This window comes from Seriola dumerili, unplaced genomic scaffold (genome assembly GCF_002260705.1).
Source record: "Seriola dumerili isolate Sdu_G_001 unplaced genomic scaffold, Sdu_1.0 BDQW01000169.1, whole genome shotgun sequence".
NCBI lineage: Eukaryota > Metazoa > Chordata > Actinopteri > Carangiformes > Carangidae > Seriola > Seriola dumerili.
Genome location: NW_019174424.1, coordinates 146,053 through 155,292, shown reverse-complemented (window position 1 = coordinate 155,292; position 9,240 = coordinate 146,053). Strand labels below are relative to the sequence as shown.

General features: G+C 39.8%; 1 protein-coding gene across 1 annotated transcript; it reads right to left on the bottom strand.

Moving 5' to 3' along the window:
• Positions 1 to 800: 800 nt before the first annotated feature.
• LOC111227256 (adhesion G protein-coupled receptor E1-like) lies at positions 801 to 9,240 on the bottom strand. Its single transcript, XM_022752691.1, has 16 exons — positions 9,168 to 9,240; positions 8,121 to 8,243; positions 5,937 to 6,083; positions 5,692 to 5,838; positions 5,570 to 5,607; positions 5,210 to 5,290; positions 4,758 to 4,914; positions 4,552 to 4,665; positions 4,274 to 4,449; positions 3,957 to 4,166; positions 3,435 to 3,638; positions 2,994 to 3,233; positions 1,798 to 1,889; positions 1,394 to 1,553; positions 1,078 to 1,134; positions 801 to 884 (listed from the first exon to the last, which is right to left on the bottom strand). The coding sequence occupies exons 1-16, from the start codon at positions 9,238 to 9,240 to the stop codon at positions 801 to 803; spliced, it is 2,103 nt and encodes a 700-aa protein (XP_022608412.1).

Below are 9,240 nucleotides of genomic sequence, written 5' to 3'. Positions count from 1 at the left end.
ACTTTGAATTAGTGTGAGACGTTGATGCGATGTAAATGACAGAATACACTTGGCTTTGCCTGTCCCATAAATTTGTCTTGTAAAGTTTGACACATGTCAAAGTGTCCCAGCTCTCATGTAAATGTAATTCAAATGGAAAGAGAAGGAAACGACTCAGACACTAATGTTTTTACTTTGTAGAAAGTTTGTGTTTTTTTAGACAGTGACTAACAAAAGGTGTGGGCAGTAACATGTTTGTGAAAGCTCCCACACCCAAGCAAATGAATTAGGTGGAGAGATCGTGACAATTTCAACAGGTCTTCCCAGTGTTATATAACACTGTGAGCCCTTCAATTATTATAGGCCTTGCTTTATTAATATTCAGTGTGTGCTACCTTAGTCTGTTTAAGGCAATAAGTCACAAAAACCAGCAGATATCCAAAAGCTTTCAAATATGTAGTGTATGACTGTTAAACCTGTGAATGCCACAGCTGCACGAGCTACATCTCAAATATATTCAGCGTAATAATATCAACTGATGGCCTAAACACAAACTGAACTGTTGTATTGTACAACTCATACATACTACAGTTACTGGAGAAAGGATAGCACTGTAGCACTCACTGTTTACAGAGTTCATTTAAAACATTTCACTTTCAGTCCTTGGACTAGAACCATGAGACTTTATATTCAATATATAGACTGCTGTGCTGAAATACATCCCAACTTTTGCATTCATGAAACTGTGATTTATGAAGACCTAAATAATAACTTGATATGGATCATTCTGTCTCTTTCCTCCCTGTTTCCTGTTCACTTCATCAGGACAAATCGTCCTTTTTTCCTTCATCTGTCTGTTCCTTAGTCTTGTCCAAGTCATCAGAGGCTGAATGTGCGTCATCTTTCTGTTGAAACAAATTATTATCATCAGTATTAGGGATGTACAATAAGGGATTTAAAGTGGCATATGTAAGTTTGTTTGAAACTTATCAGAAATACAGCTTTTTTAATTGAGTTTTATATCAAATTAACATTGAAAATTATAGGACTAAAGACGTCTAGGACTACTTGAGATCATTTGCATTTCCAGGGACTCACCACATTTCTGTCTTTTCCAAAAGAGCATGTCAGCCATTTAATGTACTCCTCTCGCACCTGGAATACACAAATCACCAACTCATTTCTATACACAATATACAAAAATACGGAAAAAAAACTTGAAATCAAACCGTTTAACAAAAAGTAGTGCTACATTGTCTACATTACACATCATAAAATTAGTATAGCTCATCTGTTTAACAAATGCAGCTTACCATTCAATTCATACTCTCTTTATAATATTAGTATTAGCCTAGTTAAATTAGATGCTGTGAGAGGTTAAGGAGAAGTAGAGACAGATATAGCTGAAGACTACCTCCTTATTGAGCAGACAGTGGACGATGAAGAGGAAGGTGCCCTGCTGGGAGTTGAGGAAAATGAAGAGGACCTGAAAGAAAAGGTTCGTCTGGTACAGGCCAAGAATCCAGGTACAGCCCAGTATGACGAACTGGGCCAGGATCTTGAACACAATCAACCTGGAAACAATGAGAATTTAAAGTTTTTGTCTTGAGAATGTATAAGTCTATGGATAATTAGTACAGTATCTTTAACATTTTGATTATGTTTACACTGAGAAAATGTCTCTAACATAAGTGACCACAGTCTCGGCCCTCCCAAATACAAGACACACAATTCTACTGGATAAGTCAAACAGTATAATCCGGACACAGATTTCAGATTTTTCATTTCTATACAATGAAAAGTCTTGACCACTCTTACCTGGTGTCTTTGGATTGAGAAACATCACTTTTCATGTTGGCCAAGGTGGGTCTCAGACTCCATAGAGTAGCACAGAACAACACCCAATTAGACTTTAAAAGAAAAAAAAGGAGAGGCTTAGCTTAGATCAAACAGTGGAAAAATCACAAGATAAAGGACCTTGATACTACCTGTAAAGCCTAGTCATCTGTATGGCGTGCTAGTGGTACATGGCACTTGTGAATGTAACTGAAGTAGGACACAGAGAATAATGTGTCTTCATGAGAATATCTTTGGCGAGAGCTGAGGTTAATAGTGACCTACTGAAACCGACTCACTGGAAGGGAACAAATCGTCAAACATCAAACGTGGGCATGTCAATACTTCCAAGCAAGTAAGTCGCTTCCTCATTGGAAAATATTATGTAAAATAACCAACCTAAAACTTCTTCAACAATTTCTGTGACTTTGTGTCAAGCACCACTTATATTTTGTTTGTATCTAGGATGTTGAAAGCTGGTGGCATATGAAAGAGAAACCCCAGGAAGTACATTTATACTTTTCTTCTTTTCTCTTCAGACATTTATCCATATAAAGACTACATATCTAACCCACCACTGTATAACTTTCTATTGTCGGTTTCTTTTAGCAAATCGTTGTGCAGAATCCAGTCAAACTTGGGGTTCATTTGCATTAAGTAAACACTTTTTTCAACCACCATTCCCTTTTCTGTGGTTAGTTCCACATTGACTCCCTGAAGACTTCACCTGACTTCCTCCTTTGCTCGTAATAAGCGGCTTACTCAATCTATGGGGTCGGTTTTTTTTGTTTTTGTTTTTTTTTACAGGGCAGTCTCAGTTTGCACAACATTCAGTTGGTCTTCACTGTAAATCCAGCAGGGCATTGACAGAGCTTCAACAGAGATCACCTTTGACATGTCCAATTAGTATTCTGTCAAAATTTCAGTCTTTTCGCTTGATTTTTGGATGGCCAGGCTGAGCTGATTGTATTTAAGATAGATGGGATGCAATTACAAATATGCAATATACTCACTGCAATCATAAAAATCACGGGCCCTGTTAAAGCCCAGTTGAAATTGCGCCATTTTGAGAGCCAGCACCTGCAACAGAATCAAACAAAAAAACAATCCTTCAAACCTAGATGCACATCAAACAGAATTTCCATGAGACAATGGGTAATTGTTCATGCTACTCACACCTCTGCCTCAGTAGCACCATATCCATCAGAATACACCAGTGCGGAAACACCTACAATCACAAATGGAACCCCATAGCCAATCAGGTAGAGAATTGGCCGAGGGAGGCCATCTCTCTGGATGACCTGCACCTTAGAGAGCCTTCGGACCAGCAGGTGGAGCTGCAGGGCCTCCAGCAGCATCCACACAAAACTGGCAACAACTAAGAAGTGGAGAAGCCCGGCCATGACGGTGCAGGCCAACTGTGGAAACACGGAAGAGGAATCTTGAAACCAATAAAATGCTTTCTTCTTTCTTTTATTCTCCAAACTTCATGCACAACTGTTAACACTGTCAGCAGATAATTTTTTGTTCTAGTTTGACCCCTATAAAATGCATGTGTGAGGGCCCATTTAGTCTTTTTGACAACAATAACAACAACCCGCATCTTAATCTCACTGTACCTCTTGTTCAACATATCTGTCATTCCACAGCAGCAGTAGATGAGACAAGGCAAGGCTGATACAGAGGTGAAGACGGGCCGTGTTGTTGATCTTGGGGTTCCAGCTACACAGGAGGAAGGTGAGGATGGCCAGTGCAAAGAAGAATAATCCGAAAATCACACACACCCGGTTCAGCCACTCTAAGAAAGGATCCTCTGGTGGAGGCTGAAAAGCCGAAAAACATGCAGCACAGCGAGAAAGACGCACAGATTCTGATCAACCTGAACTTAGTTTCTGCAACTGTGTCGCCACCTGGGTGTAAACTACAAGATTACTGTAAGTAAAAACATTACTGCAGGACATACCATACCCCCATTTGCCAAATCATGTGGTCTAAGTTTAATGAAATCTGAGAAAAATATGCAAATACGTGAAGCCCAGTATGTGTGTGTAACTTAAAATTTGTTAGGATTTTAAAATGGCTCTACTGTATCCCTGACCTTAGCAAAACATGTGTGCCATGTCCATAGAAATCTGTTATACCTCCCCAATCTGCATGATGAGGGCAAAGGTAGAGAGGTGAGAGCAGCTGCACACTGTGTAGTTTTCATCAGAGTATGCAACCCAACAGCCCTCTGCGGACCAACGCAGCGCCTCCCCCTCTTTCCCTCCATCATCCTTTTGTTGTTCTTCTTTGTTCTTGCGTTTGTCTTCCCAGAACACACAAGTCACTATTCCAGCTTCAGGTACTTTCTGAGAAACAAAGATGAAAACAGAGTTAAGATCTTTTTTTTTCTTCTTCTTCTTTTTTTTGGGATGGATGTAAATGTGTTCACTCATTAGTCGGGTTGATGCTGCACCTGCTTATGTTGGATGGTAAAGTTGACAGGCTCAGTGATGTTGGTGTTGTGTACTGACGGTAATATTACAGTGAAAACATCCGAGTACATCTCTGTCTTGTTCTCTGATTTAAAATATTGATGACTAAGAAGATTCTCCATCCCATTCAGTGTCATGAAGGCAGCTGCTGCTGAACCTGAGAGTGTCCACAGCACAAAGAAAATCAACTAACATCAATGAATAAAACTGTTTTGGAGTTTGGTGACAGTGTAGCATTCATTATCACTATCTCTCTAACCATTGTTGGCGCTGGCTAGAGCCTGCAAGTTGAGTTCCATGGTATGTCCTTTGCTGAAGAGGGGGACGCTCGTGTTTTCGTGAATCCCGGGACCGATGGCCAGTAGGCTCAAATCTTGCACATGGATAAGAAATGAAGCAAGTTCATTTCATATTCAATGAGAATACAAATGTAGTCCATCTGAACTATGGGGGAACTTCTCTTACCCACTGTTGAAGTCTGCATTGCTTTTTTGGTTTGGTTCTCAGTTGGTGGAACCATCGCAGAAACTAGGTGGTCTGAGATGCTCAGGATGACACTGCCGGTGTCCCCATCTCCTTCACTACTCACCCTTTTATCCTTTCCTAAAGCTCCTGACACTTCCTGCAAGAATTAAAGTTGTTGTAATGAATAAATAAATAGATACACTTACCATAAGGTAGGATTTAAAGTTCAAATTTTAATACCATTGTTGCAGAAAAGCTGTTTGCCACTACCTGCAAAGACGTCAAGGATAACAAAGGGAAAGACATCAGATAGTCACCAGTCCATCACATCACAAAACGTTAGATTAACAGTAAGGAACTGTGTCTACATAAGTATGTTTAGATTAACCACAGTCACAATAAAAAACAATAAATAATACTCTCACTGATGCATGAGATTGTTTTCTACATACCGCTTCCACTAAGATGACACCTGTGTTGTTCTTGAGTTCTTCCTCCATTTTGTTAAGGAAAGCTCGTTCTTTTGTCTGACCCTGCAGTAAATGTGGGAGTATTGTTTACTATGCTACACTGTCTGCGGACAATGAGACATTTTTATATTAAAAGAAAGTTACAGTCCAACGTTATGTAATCTCAAAGTTTTCTATGCACCAAAGCGAGATGTCTGTTTTTCATGGAGCTAGATTTCTTCCACCCAAGAGCCTAAAACCCTGCAGCTGTATTTGAGTGGAGCTGGGGTATTTGATTGAACATTGTCATGCATTACATGGTTAACAATATTAGCTACCTAGGAAAATGTCCATGAGTCTTACCTTTTGTGGTACTAGCTCATCTAGAATATCTCCGAGACCTGTTAGTGATTTAGAAAATACCGTACATGAACATCTTTACATTTTCATAAATCTTAATTGAACTTAAACTTGACTTTTCTCACTTTGACAAACTGAGATGCCCATCTTCCACAAGAATCCTGTTGAAGGATAGAATCCATCAGGACAGGAACAGTAGAATGTGCTTTGTGCATTTGTGCATACAGTTTTTTCACCACATATATCAGGTGTCTCGCTGCACTCATCTATATCTGTAAGGGAGAGAGCACACATGGGTCATTTGATCCATATATATCCAAAAAGCAGAAGCACAATGTATGTCACACAGATACCGAACACGAGCACACACCTGTGCATGGGTTAGCCACGCTGGCTATAATGTCTGGATTGCTCTGCTGATAACCAGGAAAGCAGGTGCACACATAAGATCCAAGTGAATTTGTGCAGTTGGCATTAGGTCCACAGATGGTAGCATTTTCGACGCACTCATCAACATCTGTAAAAGTACATAAATTAAAGTAGAAGGGCACTGAGAGAGTGCAGACCTCTGCCGAAGCCAATGTCAACAACACACACAGCAGAATTTTTTTTTTTCTAATTCATAGTAAATGATCCGGATCTGCCCCAAAATTGAATGGGTTCTTCCCTGGCCCGTGCCCCATTCCTCCGCTAAATGTGGTGCAAATTGGTTCAGTACAGTTGGTGTAATCCTGCTGACAAATAAACAGACACAGGTGAAAACATAACCTTGGTGCAGATAAAATTCAGGTGACAAATTAAAGGAGAAAACGGACATAAAGTGTGTTAGCAAGGTGATGCCACCAGAACAGCTTCAACACCAACTGGCATCAATGCTTCAAGCCTCTGGAACTTTACTGGAGGGATGGAGCATCAGTCTTACATATTCCCTCGTTTTGTGTTTTGATGATGTTGCTAGAGAACTCATAAGATTCATATCATTTTCATACTCATCAAACCATTCAGTGATACCTCGTGCCCTATGGATGGGAGTATTATCATCCTGAAGAAGACCACTCCCATCAGGATAGAAATGCTATTAACAGGACGAATGTGGTCACTTTGTATTGATTTGCAGTGACTCTTCCCTCTAAAGAGGCAAGGGTATACAAACCATGGCAGCAAAATGCCCCCACAGCATAACAGAGCCACCGGATCCCCTCACTGTAGGGGTCAAGCAATCAGGCCTGTATCGTTCTCTTGGTGTAGCCTACGCCTCACATGCACATTGTTGAGAATATGTTGAAGGATGACTCAACTGACCATATCCCTTTTTTCCACATCTCTGTAGACCAGTGCCTGTGGTATTTGCACTGCAGCCCAACAGCATTCCTCTCTATGTAACTGTTGAAAGACATTCTCAGTCAACTGAGGAAGAGTTGCTCTTCTGTTTTTTTTCTTTTGGCTTTTGCTTACGTGGTCACTTCTTAAATCTTTGAATGCAAAACACAAACAGTAATCAACACACAGACATTTCAACTCTAAGGTTTGTTATGGTCGTATCTGTAAATACCAATACAGATGTTGGTCCCGCTGGGTTCTGCAGCTGGTTGAGTTGGTTCGTAACCCAGAAGACATTCACAGGTATGAGCGCCCTGCATGTTGATGCAGGCAGAATCAGGACCACAGACAGTTAAGTTGAAACATTCATCGATATCTGAGGAGGCAACAGTTACTCTAAGTGACAAGGTTCTCATTTATTGAATCATGTCAGACTTTAACTAGTCTAAACACAACTGCAAACACATGGTTTTGCTTGTAGACAACAATCAGGATGGGGCGGCCAAGATATTTCACAACCAATTGAACAACAGTGAAGTTCAGGCTTTGTTGTGAATTTTTATACAAATGGCGTGAAGAAAGGCGACCACTGCACTTTTGCTACATCAGTGGACTAATTTGCTTTATTCTCCCAATGTATCAGCATTGCTGTGGTACCACAAATCCCAATATGTTGAAGGAGCATTTAACCCCGAGAAAGTTCCTGGACATTAGTTTTTAGGAAATTAAATTTCTCGGACCATTTGCTGGAAAAGCACCTTTACTTTATGTACTGTCAAATTCCCTCTTTTACTCATATACACAAAAGCCTACCCACTTCTCCTAGCAAGCCATAGCTTGATGGGTTTTTCTGAGCATCTGAAATATTTTTTTTGTCAATACTCTGCGAAATGTGTATAAACTATTATAATGGATTACAGCATTTAAGCATTGTGTTATATTAGCAAGGATAAAATCATTATTTTATTTTACTGTCAAAGTCTGTAGTTGTCTGTGTCTGTGACCAAAATAGCTATAATAATATAAAATAGCTAACTAATTTAGGATTTGCGTGTGTAGTCCCCCGTTACTCCCCAGACTGTTGCGTAATATAACTTGCCCTGTGAGTAAAGTTCAAACTTGTCAATACCCGAAGAGCTTTGACAACTAAATGGATCATTGTGGATTATCTCTCATTTCGTGCATAATAGACTTGGGTGTAGTATAGTATAGTATAGTATAGTAAAGTACAGACCTTGGCAAACAAGGGTTGCATCAGCCACAACATAGCCGTCATGGCAGTTACACACATAACTTCCTTGGTTGTTGAGGCAGTCCCCGTGATCTCCACAGACTTTGTCAAGACATTCATCAATATCTATAGAAAGCAATACACAACAGACTCATATCACACTGTGAGCAACAAAAACAGAGGACAGAGATGACAGAGCGGTCCCATCATCTCCTCAGATAAAAAAGATGAAATAAAAAATCAACTGGAGTCGCAACTTGCATAACACAAATATGCCACTGCAACTCCGCAGAAAAATACATAACTTTGAGATCAACAGTGAAACAAAATAGTACCTGCGCATGGGTTGGATTTTCCAGGTGGTGATGCTGGATTTGTTGCATTAAATCCATTCAGACAGGTACAGAAAAATGCTCCAATGTTGTTGGTACAGTTGGAATTAGAACCACAAATGTCCGCAGTCCTCTGACACTCATCAATGTCTGACAAGATACATTACAGATTTTAAAGAAGGTACACACCAAGCAGACTGCATAGTTTAAGAGCACATGAGGCCTTGTGATGTTTTTTATACTTGGGAGTAACAATAAAGGACTGTAGCAATGGTCATTATCGCTGTATGCACTGCACATGTCTAATATTTTCGTGATAATGTTCCCACTGTAATTGGGGGAGGTCTAGATGCTATAAATTTACAGTACTACAAATATGTCTATGTGCATATCCTGAAAATCATAGCCTAACTACCCATGATTTCAGCCAGTAATGGCATTATGGATGTTTCATTTCATGCAAATAATTTCATATGGTTAGGGATGCCTACAGTATGTGTTCTTTATCCATAAAATATTGAAATTGACAGTCTAAATTCAAGCGGCTGTTTCATTTGTATTTATATATTTTCTCCAACACCAATAAGTCTGGTAGTGACTAACTTCTACTATGTAACTGTAATAAAAAGATTTTCTTCAGTTCATATGAAATGAAATTTACTCACCAACACAACCATATGAATCTGGTTCGGGTAGGTGTTCTGGAGGGATTTCATACCCAGAAACACAAATGCAGCCCCCATTAGACGTACACTCAGCCAGTGGTCCACAGGAATCTGGTTTACAATCAT

What these genes read in the sequence shown, in the direction of transcription:
- LOC111227256 (XM_022752691.1), bottom strand. Translation starts at nt 9,240, where the DNA reads ATGATTGTAAACCAGATTCCTGTGGACCACTGGCTGAGTGTACGTCTA. An exon ending in TCTAGCCAGCGCCAACAATG is followed by an intron (nt 4,450 to 4,551) that starts GTTAGAGAGATA and finishes GGACACTCTCAG; the next exon opens with GTTCAGCAGCAGCTGCCTTC. An exon ending in TTACCATCCAACATAAGCAG is followed by an intron (nt 4,167 to 4,273) that starts GTGCAGCATCAA and finishes TTTGTTTCTCAG; the next exon opens with AAAGTACCTGAAGCTGGAAT.